Here is an 18060-nt window from a genome sequence, read left to right as displayed (position 1 = left end):
CTTTACTGATTTGATTATTTTTTTCCCCAGAAAACATACATGATGGTTATAATAAAACACAGCAACTGAAAAGTTATGAATCATGTAAACAGTAGTTATTTTTCTTTAATAAAAAACAACAAACAAAAAAGTATTGTCAGTGCCAGAAACAAGATGTATCTTTTTCTTTTCTCCCCCCTCCCCTTCCCCATAAAGGTGTAGCAGAGAAGACACAACTTCTGAAACTAAATGTTCCGGCAACCTTCATGCTTGTGGCTCTGGATGAAGGTCCAGGTCCTCCAATTAAATACCAGTATGCTGAACTGGGGAAGCTATACACTGTTGTGTCACAGCTGATCCGTTGTTGCAATGTGTCATCGCGGATGCAGTCTTCTATCAATGGTATAGTGAATTTTAAGTTTTCCTTAGATTAATTGAATATATCAGTAAATGTCTTTTGTGCATATTTAGCTATTATGTGTGAACTGGATTAGCTGGAAAAATACTTGCCTTTTATGTTTAGCAACTCCTTTTGTTTAAAGACAGAAATCTCTTTGTTGCAAGCAAAACTGATTTGCTATACCAACATCCTAAAAAGCACAAGACAGAAATCTGTTCTGTATTTTATGCTTCTTGGCTTATTCCTTAAAGATACAGGAAGACAACTGAGTAGTAAAGTAGTAGTTAGTTGATTACAAAATAGTAATGATTTTAGAATAGTTTAAGCTCATTGTAAAGAGTTGCATAAAGATCCTTTGATTCTGAGTAGGCAATAAAATAATAGATTATTTTCCTGTTACCTGTACAAAAGTAATCTGTACGGGAAAAACACTACAGCAGGCTCTGAAATAGCTAATACTGCTTCTCAGTAAAGAGACATTGCGTTGTTGTGGATAGCTCTTGAAAATGATTTGGTGCTTGTTTGTAGTCAAGAAGACAAACAGAAGCCAGCACTTTAATTTATAAAAGATAAAGAATCAGCTAGAAACTGATCTACCACAGTATAAATCATTAATATCTCCAGTAGTTGAATAGAGTGCAGTTATTTTTGAGAAATGATGACAGAATATTGGGCTACGTGGACTTCATAGCCTGTATATGTACACATTCTATTAAGCATATTTTAGAAAACGTAATTAGGAATCTGTAGAGAAGCTATTTAATGGCAAACTCATTACAGCTTGATGTGTCAGGCTATAAAGTCAATAGACTAGAATATGCTATAGTAAGATTAATGAACTGAAAATTTTACTGTGCTATGATAAGCTTCAGAACCATTTGGCAATTTTGATTTCGTTTTGTTTCCAGTGCCTGCAGGCTTTGAGGCTTACACTGGAAAGATACTCTACCTATGAAGAATAATTGTATATTCACTGTATTCATAATGTTGTACTAAAAAAAAAATTACTTTGTATGAACATTACTCTGACTACTAATTATGATTACTATTTGCAGAGTAAAGTTCTTTTTTTGCTTCAGCATATTAAGCTAGAAAAGTTCTCCCTTGGACTTCTGGACACCTTCAGACAATAACTAAAAACACTGCTAAATTTAGAAACATCAGGAGCAAATCAACAGTCTTCCCTTACACAAAATGAAGCTTAATAAATAAGATACATGAACTTTTGTTCTTTCAAGAGTGTATTACTTCCCTCTACACTCTAGAGATTCAGATGGGACTGTTCTGACAGACATTTCTCTGAACCCTTTCTCATTGCCTAGGGAAGTAAATAGACCTTGTGACCTAAAATATGATAGATTTGGGCTGTGTTACACAAGCATTCAAGCAGATAATTTCAGGACATAAGAGGATTTCACTGAGGAAACTCTCAGTAATTTCTCGTCTTGCATATGAACATGTCTCCAGCTGTTCTGCTTTGATTGTCACCGCATAATCTTATCTGAGAGGGAGAAGTAGCTCCCTCAGGCAGCAAGTGTCAAGCTTCACAATCACAAAACTTAGTTATTTCATACCATAGTATTTTTCAAAGAAAATCGGCTATTAGGGAGGGGTTGGGTTTTTTCTCCATCTGTTGTTTTTTGATGAGTTACACCAATTTATATTTTGTTGTGTCTGCAGTGAAAGTACTTCAGTACCTTTTCATCTGAAATAACTGTTTCTTCTAGGTAATCCCCCGCTTGCCAACCCTTACGGTGATCCTAATTTGTCTCAACCTATAATGGCACTTCAGCAGAACGTAGCAGACATTTTGTTTGTGAGAACTAGTTATGTGAAGAAAATTATTGAAGATTGCAGCAACTCTGAAGAGACCATCAAGTTGCTTCGTTTCTGCTGTTGGGAGAATCCTCAGTTCTCTTCCACTGTCCTCAGTGAACTTCTTTGGCAGGTAAAAATAAAAAGGTAGCAGAAAGATAGGAATATAAATGTGTATGATGCAAGATTTTATATTTATATATCAAAATGTTGTATTAAATACTGAATAGGTGTTTGATAAATAAACTTTCCTTAGGGTGGCATCCTCTGTCAGTATTTACACTCTTAGGTCTATACATCATGTTGGAGTGCTATGAGAAGTCCTTTTATGAGTTTAGGAAAGCAATCGACCTTTTATGAGTTAGGAACGCTATGTTAAGGATGGAAAGTAAGTACACTGAGGTGGTCTTTATGTATTGCAAGAGCATTTCCTTCAGCTTTTCTGTCATTATCCATAAAAGAGGTTCTTAACGTTGGATGGAAAGTTAGAATCATTTCCTAAGATCTCCCTTGTATTTAATTCAAGTATGTTTTGTAAGGTTCTTTTCACAAGTCTGCAGAACATACTTGGCTTCAGACTCGGGAAAGAATCTTTGGGACTGTCTTGTTTTTCCTTTGTAATCTCTGTAAGGTTAGTCATACCTTTCCACTCCAAATGAAATTTTTTACTTCTGTTAGCTCATCTTTATATTCACCCATTTTTTTTCCATGTAAACATCACATTTTTCTATGTCCTTTTGTTTGGCACTTGAAAGAATCATAATAAAAATAACTTTACTGATATTTTGCTAGCCATGTATTTTACATTTTAGGATAACCTTTGAAGATAAACTTTGAACGTACTGTCTAAAAGTAGGAATATCAGTGAAAAATACTGTTTTGTAATTTTGCTTTTCTAAAGGTATTGTTTAAGGTAGTTTCTTCAGCATTTCTTGCTTGGGGCTTCAGATCAGTTGTGTTAGAAACTCCTGAGGAAACATTTTGTCCTTTACAAAAGCTACTATATTAACAAACAAACAAAACAAACAAAAAAAACCCCCAACAAAACCACAACCCCCCAAAAACCCTGACACAATCAACATTAAAAAAAAAAAAAGGCATTGTATCTTGAAATAGCCTTTAAATTACAGTAAACTTCACTTCAAATGAATTGTGTTCTTGTATTGCACCATGTAATCTGCATGCTTCAAGGAATGCTTTCTTATGTTCTCTGCATTTTTACTTTTTAAGGTTGCATATTCATATACATATGAGCTTCGACCTTATTTGGATCTGCTTCTGCAAATCCTATTAATTGAGGACTCTTGGCAAACTCACAGGTTAGTATTTACCTGTCTTTTTATAATTCAATATTATTATGTTTTGTACAGCTTGTTTTCCCAGTGGTTCTGTTGCTAATCCTTTCAGGAGGTTTGTTTTAAATATATATTAAATCAACATACAGGAATAAAGCCTTTTTTTTCTACTTTTATCTCAATTTTTGAGACAAATCTACAATTTTTCACCTTGACCTTCCTTACTATTGAGAAATTTGCTACTTAGCCCTATAAACCCAAGATTTTTTCACATACAAGAGAATGTGCCTTTTAGGCTAAACTTGTTGGTATTTACTGCGAGATGCTTAGACTGATTCTTAGAAACATCTCATTCAAGAGGGTCCAATGATAGTCTGGTCTTACTAAGAAGCATGTCAGTTGTAGTAGTGATACCAAGACATGGATGAAGTGTGAACTTGGGAGAAAAGCATATTTCGTTCATAAATATTCTCTATGTCATCACATTTCAATAGAATTTTAACTTCAATATATTAAATATTTATCCAGTTTCAAACCTAATTTTCATATGTATACAGAATAAGGCTTTTGAAAGCTGAGATTAAAAAAATGTAATTATTGCAAATACTGACTGTTTGAGAGAATAGTCAGTTCCTCAGAAGTTTTATATAGTAGTAGGTGAGGTAACACAAAATAAAGGTAATCAACATGCCTACCTGTCAATATTTCAAAATGTCACTGTTTCATAATAAGTGAATATAGGTAGTATCGGATTTACTAAATCATTTGCAACCATGTCTCTTGACATTTAAAATACTTTGAGTAAGAGCACACTTCCCGTGTGCAATAAAGGTATTGGAGTGAACTCATGTACTTAACCTGTAGAAGTAGACTGTGCTCTTAGGATTTCATCAGTTGCCTGGCCTTACTTTAGAAGGTACTCTAAGAGAAGATGGTGATCTGGCTTACCACACTCCAAAACGTGAAGACTGAGTTGGAGGGATTTCTTCATTTTCTTTATAGGAATTACAGCTTAAGTAAGGGACAAGAATACCCTTTATATATAGGCTTTTCAGTTTTGCATATGTAGGTATAAGTAATGCATATATAATGCAGTTTGTTTATATTTCCTTCCTGATAAACAAATACTTCCATGAGATGTCTTTAAGTCCACAGAATGCTGGAGGATGGGCATACTTTAGTAGATGTGAAGTAAAATTATACATTTTAGGGTGGAAATGCAGGTGAGAGGTCATGGAAGTGGTTGTTTGGGATAGCGCTATTTTTGAAATAATGGGGTGTGAAGGAGGTTGAATGTTGTAGTATGGCTTTCGCTATACTTAGAGATGTACATCACTTCATATTCAAGATTGCAGTCTCAGGAATAGCAGTGTTCGTTGGAATTGTGTTAGGCTTCAGCAGAGGGGTATTAAGTGGCCAGCTGCAGTCATCCTCTGATTTCTTGTTGCTGCTTCTGGAAGTAGCTTGAAGTACTGGTCTCTGTCCTGTTCTTGGTTTTGCTGTGATAATTCAAGAGTTTTAATGATCTTTATCCTCACTTTCAAAAAAAGCCCCAAACAGCATAACTGTCCATAGTAAATGGTAAGATCTTCTAACTCTTAGAAAACAAACTTCATCTGATCTTAGGCAGTGTGCATCCTTTGGTGCTCCTTGTATTCTTGTACTGTGAGATGGCTGCTGCTGTTCTTTGGCATCAGACCCGCTCTCATAAATTTCTCTTGATTTGACAAGTTCAAGTGCCAAGTTTGGCATAATAGTGTTACAAGTACCATTAAGTTAAATCAGCTGAAGTAAAGCTCATCATCACTTTACAGATGAAGTCTAGGTTGCCGTCTGCCTGAAGTCTGCTTGCTGACTGTTGCCAGGGCTGTGAGGAAAGAGGGCGATTGCTTTTCCTACAGTGAGTGTAGCTCCACAAGATATCAGTGTAGGTTCCGTGCCCTCCTCTGACTTTTTCTCAAAGCTGAAAGTATGTCAGTTCTCAGTTCTTGCACAGTTTCAGGGTGGCAATTAATTCCTCTACTCCTTGTTTGAGAGCAGAAGGCACAGAAAGTGGGCTTAGTTCCAGGGAATGCCCAAGTCCCTTATCCTCATGCCCAAATACGTACCATTCATTCCTCTTCAGAGGAGCTGCACGTAAAAGAGTGTATCTTTGAGAAGCATAACTATAATGTAAGTAACAGTTCCGTTGAGGATTTAACTGTTCCAATCCTGTTAGGACCTATTAGGTTAACAGGTCTGTTTTGTAAATACAGTTGATTTTAAAAATAAGTAATAAAAATTAACCAGTTAAAGTTGATTGCTGTGATTAGAATTAATCATACTTACATGTTTTATATATCTCATTCAGAGAGTTTAAATATTATCAAATGTGCTAAAATTACAAGTTAAGTTGTGATGTGTCAAGTTAGTTTTCTGATTTTAAAAAAACCCCTCTTTTCTAAAACCAGAAGTCAGAATACGAGCTATCCCTTTTGTAATTACATTGTAAGTGAAGCCTTAATTCAAATACTAAAACTCTAACACTTCAAGTTTTGGGCTTTTTTTTTTTTTTTTTTTTTTTAGGATTCACAATGCACTTAAGGGAATCCCGGATGACAGGGATGGACTATTTGACACCATTCAGCGCTCTAAGAATCATTATCAGAAAAGAGCTTACCAGTGTATAAAGTGCATGGTAGCTCTCTTCAGCAACTGTCCTGTAGCCTACCAGATCCTTCAGGTGATACCTTGCATTCTGTTTCTTGCTGCTCTTTTCCCAGTTCTGTGAAAAGAAAGGAAAAAAAACAACAAACACCACAAAAAACCCCACCACAACAAAAAAACAACAACAAAACAAAAAATGACAACAAACACCACCACCACCACCACCACCACCACCCCCCCCCAATCACCATTATTCAGTTTTTATCGCCTTGATGAAATTACAACTTCCAAGTACAACTCATTTGAACCTTCCTATATCAGAAGGTCAATATATGGGATTGAGAGCAATTTGGTTGAACTTGCACTCATGATTCCGTGATGCAGCTGCAAATCTGTGGACTTCATTTCAAATTTGAAGTTTTCTTTGTGCAAAAAAGGGTATTTCAGGGAGTCTTTTAAACAGCATATGTGTTGGTGGTCCTTTCTCTGATAGCTGATGTATAGGAACGGAAAAATACTTCTATTTTGAAGAATAGAGAAAATAATTCTGAATTGTTAATTTTCCATCTGCAGAGCAATGGAGATTTGAAGAGAAAATGGACCTGGGCAGTAGAATGGCTTGGAGACGAGCTTGAGCGTAGACCATACACTGGCAATCCCCAATACACCTATAATAATTGGTCTCCACCAATACAAAGCAACGAAACATCAAATGGCTACTTTCTAGAGAGATCGCACAGTGCTAGAATGACTCTCGCAAAAGCTTGTGAACTCTGCCCAGAGGAGGTAAAGAATTAATTTGACTTCTGGTAAAAAGTCTGAGTAAGGTGCTTCTATAAATAATTAACCTTAGCAACAGTGTCCGGTCATTATAGAGGTAACACATTTTATAATACTTTATAAATACGGATTTCTGGTTTTGTTGGCTTCAGTTACATACTCCTGTGCATTTTTCCACTTTTGTTACTGTTTCTATAGACATCTGTCACTTAAAGAATTAGCAGTATAGAATTGAAATTGACCATTTAAAGTAGATTATGAATGGGTCTGTTTTTCCAATAATATGTTGATAGTGGGAATTTTTATGTAGCTATGGGTGACACGCTGGGGTGGAATTTCTCTCCAAGCATGTCTGAAACAATCACTTGCATGTAGGATTGGTTCTGGATAGAATAATCGTAGTATGTTTTACCTTAGTAAATGAAATGTTTTTTCAAACTTTAGGAACCAGATGATCCTGATGCCCCAGATGAACATGAGTCTTCTCCACCTGAAGATGCCCCACTGTATCCCCATTCACCTGGTTCCCAGTATCAACAGGTAAAAGCTCAGAGTTGAACCATTTATTCAGAGATCCAGGTTGGCTTTTTTTAGCATTTATGGTAACCTAAATTATAAACATTTAGCCAGAAGCATGTTATTGTCAAATATCACACTTGGGCAGATAAAGATACACCTCCATTTTGCCAGGAACAGTTTCACCATCAGAGTTTCGGGTGAGAATTTTAATGTTATCAGATCAGGGATTGATCATCCATAAGAAAGAGCAGGGGGACAGATGTCGTCACGGTCTAGTGCATACTGAATTTGATTCTGGCATATTTGTTGACATTGATATTTTGTGAGTTGCTTTCTTGTTCTTAAATACAAAAGTAAGCCTCAAGGCCTGAATTTCAGTTTGGGTAGTTGGAAGGCTTTCAGAAAATGCAGATGGCTTTGTTACATATAATTGGTGCTATGAACACTGATCTCTAAATCTTAAGTACATATAAAATCTAAATCTGTTTTTATGTTAAATGGCTGCTTTGTTAATATCTTTCAGTGAAAAGCCAGATCTGAAAGAAATCATAACCAGGTTTTCTATTGACTTGACTAAATTAGTAGATCCCCCACTTAGTTGCCATTTTTTGTTCCAATTCATTTTATATATTCCAAATCTGCTAATTTAATTTCCTTTCCTGCCCAAACCCATTTTCCCTCCATCTTGCTTTCCTTACTTGATGTTCTCAGCAGAGCAGTTGGTAAGTCATGCAGATTTTCCCACTCCTTTCTGAGTTCCTGAGTTCGGACACATCCCGTAACCTCACCATTACCCATGTGATGCGTTCACTTTCTTGCAAGAGATAGCATTTCTCACTAACACACACAATCGTCATATTCCTAGTTTCTCCAGAGTTGGTTAAACTCTGCAAAACAGTAGGTAGATGAGGTGTTTTCATTTGCCAGATGTGTGTACGACTTTTAAATGGGGTCAGTACATCTGGAGAAAACTACTGGTCTAGATTTCATTCAGTTCTGTAACATTAAAGTTTTCCCTCTTAAAAATTAAAGTATGCTGCATAAATACAGATACGCTTTTTCCATTGTCTTTGGAAAAAAATTCAAGCTGGTTGAATCTGTTGATAAAAGACATGCACAGTTTAATGTCCACAGCACATTGGCAGCCTCTTTTCGTCTCCCTTTTTTTCTTTCTTGCTGCTTTTGCTTTGCATGTAAATGTTTGTTATTTGAAAGCTGAGATTACTATTTTAACTAATCCTTTTATCTTTACAAGTTGAAAGTTTGTGTACCTTCTGTGTAAAGTGAAAAGGTAAGTGAAAGATGTGATTCAGAGGAATGAAGAAACTGTGATGTGTGTTCATATAGATGTTGCTACACGAGAAGTTCAGTGTGTTTGAGGATACTTTCCAATAGTCTGAATTGGACTGTAAAGGGGTAAAGCAAGTAATGGGTTAGGAAACGGTCCACAAGTTTAATGTCCCTTTGAAATGTTTATGCTTTATTACAGAATAACCACGTGCATGGACAGCCATATACAGGCCCGGCAGCACACCATATGAACAACCCTCAGCGAACTGGCCAACGAGCACAAGAAAATTATGAAGGCAGTGAAGAAGTTTCCCCGCCTCAGACAAAAGATTAGTGAAATGCACATAATCAATTAACTTGCTCCATCAAGACTGTGCACCCAGGCCTTACAGTCCAACCTTTCTCTGTGTCTGGCTAATATTTAAAACTAGAAAAACTATTCCTAATCAACATGGAGTGGAGAGTCTATTCACTGTCTTATCTGCAGAAAATTGCTGTCAATATATAACCCGCCTGCAGTGGAAAGTGTATAGTGTTTTGTAATAAATGGCCTGATGCTAATGTGTAAATGGCAAAGGTGTATATAGTATATTAATGTTTGACTGTTAATTCTTGAGCAAGAAACATTTTTTTTGTCTTGATGAGACTCACAGATCTACAAAAAACAAAAAAATAATTTCTTGATATATCTGCTGCGCTCTGCAACCAGTGTTGCCTGCCTCATGGCAGTCGGATCAACTCCTTTACGAAAAAGCCTATCCATGTCAACCACAAAAATAGTTTCATGTTAATTCTTTGCCACTGGAGTCGATTTTACTATGAGCAACGTAATGGCTGGTAACCTTTTAATTATTTGGTTGATGTGGAAAATTGGTGATGTAACATTGTTTCTAGATCTTTTTTCATTGCCTTTTTCATTCTGGTATTAGGTTAATCACTTTGAAGCTATAGTTATGCTGTAACATTTAGCATGGCTTCACACCAAGTTAGTGTAGCCAATGAGGGGGAAAAAAAAAAACCCGTGACAGCAGTTGTCCCAATGTGACAACTGTATTGCTCAGAACTTTCTCTTCTTATACCTAGACTGTAAAATGGGGAGGGAAAATGTGACAAACAAGTGGTTTTCAGTTTCACATATGTTCCTCACATCTGATGTTTGACAGTTCTGTCTCTGGGTGGGATAAAGAACACTTAGTTTTCAGTAATAGGAATTTAAAAGATTTAAAACAAATATGCAAAAATTTGCTATGCCAGGATGCCTGGAGCATAATAGACTGTATTTGGTGTGCTTGTTTTGTTTCTTTGGTAGAGCTTATTAGATAAACTTCTAACACTTTCCTTCTACTGCATCCCAGTGAAGTGGAAGTCAACAAAATCACACAGTACTTGTGAGTGCCACTGCACCAAGTTAACTTGCTGGTTTTCTGCTCGTTCACAGTTCTACTTGAAAGCGAGAATTGTCTTAGCTCTTTATCCATTATACAGGAAATCTTAACGTTAGAAGCAGGGTTTAATTATAAAAGAAACTACTGGTTAGTCAAATACAATTCTGAGGTATCTCTATTCCAGAATAAACATTTGTTTAAAGACTTAAAGAAACGCATCAGTAAATACTGTATTTAAATGAAAATTGGTAACTTGAATGTGTGTAATTTTTTGGAACCTGTCTAAAAACCAAATACCCCTGCAAAACAGATACAGCCCACCCTATACTATTTAAATATTTTGCTGTTTTATTTTATAGAAATTATTTTGCTGAATTCACAAATAGAATTTGATTTAAGAAGAATGTTTTGTCCTGTGGTGTGTGTTGTTTTGGGGGGTTTTTTTGTTCTTTTTTTTTTTTTTTAATTGGACTGCACAGAAAGGTGAATTCTGTGCAGTGGCACTATGCTGAATTCTGGAACAACAGTCACATTGAGATTCTGTGCACAAAAAAAATTGGCCCTTAAGAATAAAATAATCAGGACAACTACACTGTAAAAGTTTCTTAATGTGATTTATCTTGTACTTTTTGTATGTTTTTATATATACATATATATATTTAATGAGCACAAGCTTGATGGTGTTTTTTACAAATGAGTTGATAGAAACAAAGCTGCTTATCCAATTAAAGGTCTGTAGTTTTGAAATGAGCAAAGGAAAATTCGGTCGCAAGCGCATTCTTATGCATTTAGTATAAGGAAGGGACACAGAAGATTTTTGAATATCCTGTGTAGCGATGATCACTTTTATGCTTCCATGTTTTCCCTAGTGCTCAAGTTAATTCAGATTTTTTCATAGTTTTTTAGTAATACCATTTTACCTGGACTTAGTAAATTTGGGTAAAGTGTTTCCATTTATGTTTGGGAATACTTGTCGGAGGTTTTAACTCAAAAATTCTACCCTGAGTACTCAAGTTGAAATAGTTCATATTTATTTGGACCAGCAATTGTTAAACAAGCTATCTCAGAGGTGATTCTTATGTATTTTTTACTATATAGGTAAAATATAGTTCAGCCTTGCCAAATGTGTTTGCTTTTAATAGTGCAATGATTGTAGAGACACGTGAAACCTGTGACACTTTAAGGCTGTGACTCTTCAGTCATACACACCTCTGTCCCTGAATTGAGAGTGACTGCAGTGGCACTTGTTTTTCAGGCGGCAAATTGAGAATATTGTGCATCTTTGTGACTTTGAAGAAGGATAGCCTGTATTGTTTGTTGCAGCTGCTGCTTTTAAACAGATAGCTACAGTAAAAGGTGCAATGTTTTCTTCACTCTGGGCAAAACACTTCTGAATTGTACTTAAATATTGTACAAGCAAAAAGTTTCATATGCATGTTACTGTCACAGCGTTTTGGCAGTGGTCATTTGCGGGCGATACACAGTACCTCATTGTTGATGGCACACTTTAAAATAGTAGTCCTCAAAGTGCCTAAAGATTTAATTCCCCCATCACTAATTTCAGTCCTGTTTTCTGTTTAGAACAGTTACTAGGGAATCTCTGGTCTTCCATAAAATGAGCCAATAAATAGTAAAGCAATTACTCATGTTCCTGACAATGTAACATCAAACACACAGAAACTGAAAATTCATACGTGATGTTATATGGTGGTTAATGTGTAGTTTGACCTAGGGGGAAATCCATAACCTTACTACGCAGAATTTCGCCCTCTTGTACATTTGGATTGTGGTTGTTTAGTGACTAAAATAAGCTTTTAACACTTGCTACTGCTGGTGTTAAAGTATCAGTACAGCCATATAAAAAAGGAATTTGGTTACTATTTGTGTATCAGTAAATCAGTTTTGGTCACAAAGTTGGTCACCTACACCTGTATTATCCCATTGACAACAATGAGATGGCACAGAGTTCAGTCAAAGCTTATTTGCCATGCAGAACCTGATTTTGTGGTGATGCACAAGCAGAAAAGGACTCTGCTTGACTTGGCATTTTTCAGATTATTTTGCCTGCTGACTACCAGCTCTGGATATTCAAGTTCTCTATTTTTAAAGCTAGTGTATCTTGCTGAAATTGAGCCAGAAAGAAATTAAATCCCACAATGACATTTCTTTTTTTTTTTTTCAGAGTGAAATGTCATATGACATGAGAAAATTGTGCCTAGCTTGTGTGTTTTAGCATATGTATCATGAAAAAGCACTTATGGTTCCAAAACTTTATATTTCCTAAGTTCCAGGAGGGAACAAGATTAGCCATTCTGCCAAAGCTAAAATGGGCAAAAATTGGCTGCTGTAGCAATTTACTTCATTTTTGGTATCAATAAATTTTGTCTACCTCCGAGTCTTTTGCCAGAAATGAATAGGCTGATAAACTATGTCAAGGCAAAGTGGCTCAACGTTTTTGTTGGCGTGCATTTCAGTTACGAGGCATTGCAGGGAGGCTTTCAATGCAATGAATTTAACTTCGAATGAAAGTTAAAGACTAACTATATAAATTAGAGGACAAAGTGGCATGTTAGGAAATTTGCAGAGTAACCAATTAAGTGTTTAAATATCTTGGTTAAACCTTGTTAGTCCACACTTGCAAATCCCCATTGAAAGCAAATTCACCCCTGTGGTGAAAGACACACACCTTAATTTTTGGGAGGGTGAGATGCTGATGCTCACCTCACATTTCTTAAGACAGGTGTGGTAGTTGCCTGTTTGTGGCCCTGCTCCAGCACAGTGTAATCAGGACAACAGTAATTTTGGCTCCCCGTCTTCTTACCTCCTGTGCTGTCCATCATGTTCATGATACCACTTTTCTCACAGCCATGAGGTCTTGGGAATAAAGTCTAAACTTGCCTTCTATCTAGAGCAAGACAAGGCTTTCTGGGAGAGAAGTAGGAACCGTCTTGAAAATATTGCATGCTGCACAGTGGTACTCAATGAACAGAAAGCAAGGTGAAAGAAACCCAGCTACATCCTTCTGCATGATTTCTGTTCCTCTTGCGAGTGGTCTCATGAGGAAGATGACAGCAAACAGCTCTTTAAAGCTTGGTGCATTTTCTTTCTGGCTTGCAGCTAGAATCATTCTACACTAGTGCAGCAAAGATCGCTGTGCAGCAGCAGCACAAGCAACACGCCCTATATATGCCCTCCATACTGTTCCAGGCTGTTCATTATACCTTCCTTCTATTGGTCTTTGGGAATCTTCATGTTAATACGTTGATTTATGCTGAGTCTTGCCCTCCATTACAGACTAGACAGCTCTACTACACTAGAAGGGCTTTAATCCAATCTGAGCACTGTCACTTTTTACACTACGTAACTTCTTAAGATTTATACTATAAATGTCCTTTTATTTCTAAGGCATAAAAATTTCCCTTGGACTAACTATTTTAGAATGTCAAGTAGCCATTCTTTTGTCCTTTTTTACAAGAGCGAGTGTTCAGTCCTGCCCCTCTAGTGTCTGTTACGCTAGGCTGTTCACAGAAGTGTGATGACATAGATTCCAGCACTTAAATTCAGACATCTTCATCCTGTAATCTGATTTTCTAGTGCAAGCTGTGGTGGATCCATGGCTTTCAACAGCATTTGTATGAGTCCTGTTCATTTCAGCACCGTAAGAGTTGAAGTTGGTGATGTGTTGCGGGGATCAAGCCAGATAAGTCAGCAGGTGGCACAAAAGGTGGCTATCTTACTTGCTTTATTTACACGTATTTGCAGACAGCAAAATCAAAAGAAGCACAGGAGAACCAGTTTCTGAAGGAGAACAACACTCTCCTGAATAAGGGCTAACTTTTCATCAGATTTTAAATACCCAACTATTTTTTAGCTCGAGAATTCCTTAAAGCCACTTTTTGATAATAAAACTGACCTACAGGCTGTTTCCATAGAATAATTTAATATAGCCTTAATTACATCAGCACAATTCTGAAATGACAGTGTCATTCTTCAATGGTCAAAATAATGTGCAAATGTCTTCTAGTTTTTAACAATGAGCTAACCTTGAATAATGAAAATGGGAGAAAAAAGGAAAACCGGTTCTATGAATTCATCCAAAATCTAACCATAGAAAAACATCCAGTGCAGGAAACTACGATCATTCCCTTCTCTTCTGTCTCTGTACTATTTAAAATGTGTCTGATAATGTTAATTTTTATTCTTAATTGACAACTGCTATTCCAGTAACTTGGTTTATATTGCCCTAAGCAGTATCAGCTGCGCAGTTTGCAGCTCTCTGATGCATTTGCAGTTATGTCCCCTTTGGTCCTTACCAGAGCAAAGTCTTTGAGTGTTTGTTTTTCCCATATAAGCCAGTTCCCTATTCTGCATTTCCGTTTTCACTGTCGTGATGTGCTGTTTCTGTTTTCATACAATGACCAGGACGGGATGAATGCTTTCCAAGTGTGATTTCACCTGAGCCATTAAGCAAGCAGTTATGTTCCTTTTCTGTAATGATACCTCTGTGGATGCAGCTTTTAAAGGTATTGGCCTTTTCTGTAGCTTTATTGAAATGCTGCTCAGTTCTTGTCCATCACTTCTAAATTCCTGTCCATCATTTCTTAGGATTCTTTCTTACCGAGTTTCTCACTCTGGATTGCCAGGATCGTTTTCTGTTTAATAGTTTCGTATTTTCTTGGAATCAAGTCCCTTCACTTGCCATGGTGGTGTTTTTACCTCCTTTTCTTCCTACACCTGCTGTTTTGCTGTTAGCTGCTGCAAAAGAACCATGTTTGCTAGGCAGCCTGGCTCTCCAAACCAGAGCCTTTTACAGTGCAGTAGCAGCAGCCACAGCCTTGACCAGGTGGGCTTTGTCATCTCTTAAATCTTCTCAGAATTTATGTGGGGGATATGAAAACTTCATGCTACTGATGGCAGTCTTGAATTCAAATAGCTTGTAGCTTACTGGGTTTTGTTTGGTGTTGGGGGGGGAGGGGGGGGTGTTACTTCATTTTGTATCTTGAACAGTTAGTTTCTACAGGTGAACAAAAATGGTAGGTCTCGCTGGGATCTACTTTGGAAAAGAAGGCTGATTGAAAACTTGGACACTTCTTAATATACTTGATTGTATTTAAATATCCGGTAGGTGCTTTAGAGTCCTTGGAAAGTCTTCTGGAAGCAAATTCAAAAGCTTAGGAACATGAAGACTAGGTCTTCAAGATTTAATGATACTCACAGATTCTATTTACCTGCCCTGCTGCGTGATTAAGAACAGGTAAAACAGCAGAAATTGAAATACTTCACTGAAGGGAGAGAGGCCATGCTGTGTGAAATCCCTCGGGAACTGGAAATGCTGGGCGTGCTGCGCCTGGGCTCGCACTGCTGGTAGCAGCTGAGTGTGAGCCCTCCTGGTGCGAACTCGCCTGAACCACAGGCTTCCCCAGGCGCCGAAGAACCGATTTCTTGCAGAAAGTTGATTAAGTAGCATATAAAGCATTTTCTATTATTTTTCTTCTCTAAGATCTGTACCGAGTTGAATCCTCTGAGCAAATAAAGACAGGGAGTGGGCTGAGCGAGAGGCTTTGCAAGCTTGTTCTGTTAATACTTTCTACCTCTTGACATTCATTGCGGAGCCGCTGCGGGCTGATAACGCTGGTAAGTGGCTTTAGCAGCATGACAGTTTCTTCTGCGTCAGGCCAATATGGGTGCAGAAAGACCTGGTCAGGCTGTCTGCTGGGCAGGCACAGGGCAGTCCCTGCCTCCCCCTAGGGATGTATGGAATCGTTTGAAACGTGACTCCCAAGAGTAGGTACGTATGTTTGCATCAAAATGAAGGATCCCGCATTTTTTTCCGGTGGCACAACATGGACTCACAAACACTTCTACGCAGTCTCTTGTGCTACCTCCTTACCTGTGTGAAGTAGCATAAAAGCCCTTTGCAACTAATATTGTTCAAATAATGCAACCGCAGGGAGGTATATGGGTTTCTAGCTATGTTGATATGGTGAGGGTTTAGAAAGGGAGGCATGTCAGAATGTGAAAAGCCAGTATTCTGCAGCCAACCCAGGTGTTTACCTAGAAAGAAATGTTTCCGATTGCTACCGTGGTTGTGTGTAAGACTGAAATGCTGAAAGAGAACTGTGTCACCCTCCCACTCCGAGTCCGAGAGACCTGGCATTGGCTTTCTGAACACTTCTGCAACCTGAACCAAAAAACTGCTATGGGAATGTAGACTTACCATATAGCTGTGGAAGAAAACTTCAATCGTGTCACTTCTCTCGGTCTTCAGAGCAGACAACATGCTTTTGATGTAGGTTTTAGATTATGTATATATAAATCTGATTGAAGTACCAACAGCAAACCATAAATAAAATGTGGACTTAACTGAAGAATGGGCTAGTGGAGGAGTCTTGTGTTGAATTCATTAAAATACGATATAATTAAGTTGTTGATGGAAGAGACTTGCTGTGATGAAGACAGGGAAAAGAAGCTGGGGTGTCCTCAACTCGGGAAAGTAGCCAGGTTCGCTGTTGCCTTTGAATCTATTGTAGCACGTAAGGACGGACTTGACTGCACTGTAGTTGCTGGAGAAGAGTTGGCTGCATGGGAACGTTCCTGGGGGTCACTGCACCTTCATGCCCGCTGAGGGCCAAAGGCTTCTGTAAATTGCACTTGTCCCTCCTCCTTACCCAGTGGTTATTCCAGGGACAGGTGTCCTTTCACTTTCCTGGTTGTTAAAAAGCCGACACAGGCTGCTGGATAGCTGCCGTTACCTGTGTTTCCCTAACGTGCCAATTACCCGGTTGCTTTGCTCTACCAGAGCAAGGGCCATCGCCCAAAATGAATTTGAAGTGAGTGTAATGGAGAGCTAATGGAAACCTCTGGTTTACTATGTTTGCTCTTGGCACTGTCTTTGAAGACATGTAAATGAAAATACAAAACAATGGCAAATTACTGGGAATTTGTAGTACTAACATTAAATAAAAAACAATTTAAATAAGACATCTGTGGAAGCAGGTAACACCCGAGTTTATCGTAGCTCTGTTCAGTTGATTTAACCCATCTGAGTGGACATGTGTGTGAATTCTCTGGACACTGACATGTTAGCAAAAGTAAGAATTCAAGATAAATTTTGGATGTATCCCAATACTTCATTGCCAGCTGGGGGGTTGCTATAAACTGGGAGAAGAAAGCTTTTGATGAAGACAGCAAAAATATAAAGCGACTCCCATGAATGTGTTGTGTTCTCACATTTCTGTCTGAGAATTGATCGATGCCACAGGACAAAACCAGCCAATTTTTAATTTAACTTCTATGGAGACTGTGAAATATGTAATGATTTATTGATCACCTGACTCCCTGAAACCCTTTAGAATTTGGGCTCCTGTGGTTTTTACATTAGCTGAAAATACGGCCCAAAGCATTTCTCCTGGGTTTGATACTCACTTACCTGGTAACTTCAACATAACAAAGTCAGCATTATAATTTTGTTGCTGAAGCTTGTTTCCTTCTCTTCTTTTTGTAAAACCTCTCCGGATGGATTTGCTCTGACCTTTTTCTACCTTACACAGTTTCCTTGCACCTCCCTTTGTATTTCCTCCCTCCCTACGCTGGTGTGTAGCAGGCTGTGGATCCTCCAGAAACGCACCCCCCTTCTGATTTACCAAGGGCGGGCAGTTGGTTTGCAGGTGTCCCGGTAGGACTGGGAGATGGTGGTGTGGAAAGCACTGGAGAGGTGAGCCTTGCCCACCTCTGGATGAAGCCTTGCTTCTGCCGTCTGGGTCTCGGCGCAAGTTAGAATTGTGCGCTGTCTGCGCGACGGCTGTCGGGCTGCTGAGATACCGGTGGAGCAGTAGATTGGAAAGGGATAATAATGTTAGTGAGGGTGTTATATTGTGATGAAAGAATTTGCGATACATGTCGATGCTTAGGACTTGGCGTTTCACAATACACCCTTAAGAAAGTAAAAAGA

General features: G+C 38.0%; 1 protein-coding gene across 2 annotated transcripts in view; it reads left to right on the top strand.

The window, feature by feature from the left end:
* Window positions 1-10354, top strand: part of USP9X (ubiquitin specific peptidase 9 X-linked) — a 107585-nt gene extending 97231 nt beyond the window's left edge. For both annotated transcript variants that reach the window (XM_075520235.1, XM_075520227.1), the window contains exons 39-45: window positions 196-381; window positions 2107-2327; window positions 3425-3513; window positions 6055-6211; window positions 6709-6921; window positions 7360-7455; window positions 8924-10354. In XM_075520235.1, coding sequence (XP_075376350.1) covers window positions 196-381; window positions 2107-2327; window positions 3425-3513; window positions 6055-6211; window positions 6709-6921; window positions 7360-7455; window positions 8924-9058 — 1097 coding nt within the window. In that variant the 3' untranslated portion in view covers window positions 9059-10354. The remainder of the gene's footprint in view (window positions 1-195; window positions 382-2106; window positions 2328-3424; window positions 3514-6054; window positions 6212-6708; window positions 6922-7359; window positions 7456-8923) is intronic.
* The last annotated feature ends 7706 nt before the right edge of the window (window positions 10355-18060 follow it).

The sequence above is a fragment of the Mycteria americana genome, chromosome 1 (genome assembly GCF_035582795.1).
Source record: "Mycteria americana isolate JAX WOST 10 ecotype Jacksonville Zoo and Gardens chromosome 1, USCA_MyAme_1.0, whole genome shotgun sequence".
In the NCBI taxonomy this organism is placed as follows: domain Eukaryota; kingdom Metazoa; phylum Chordata; class Aves; order Ciconiiformes; family Ciconiidae; genus Mycteria; species Mycteria americana.
Note: the sequence above shows the minus strand (reverse complement) of the source record. Positions and strands in the feature narration are given on the sequence as shown.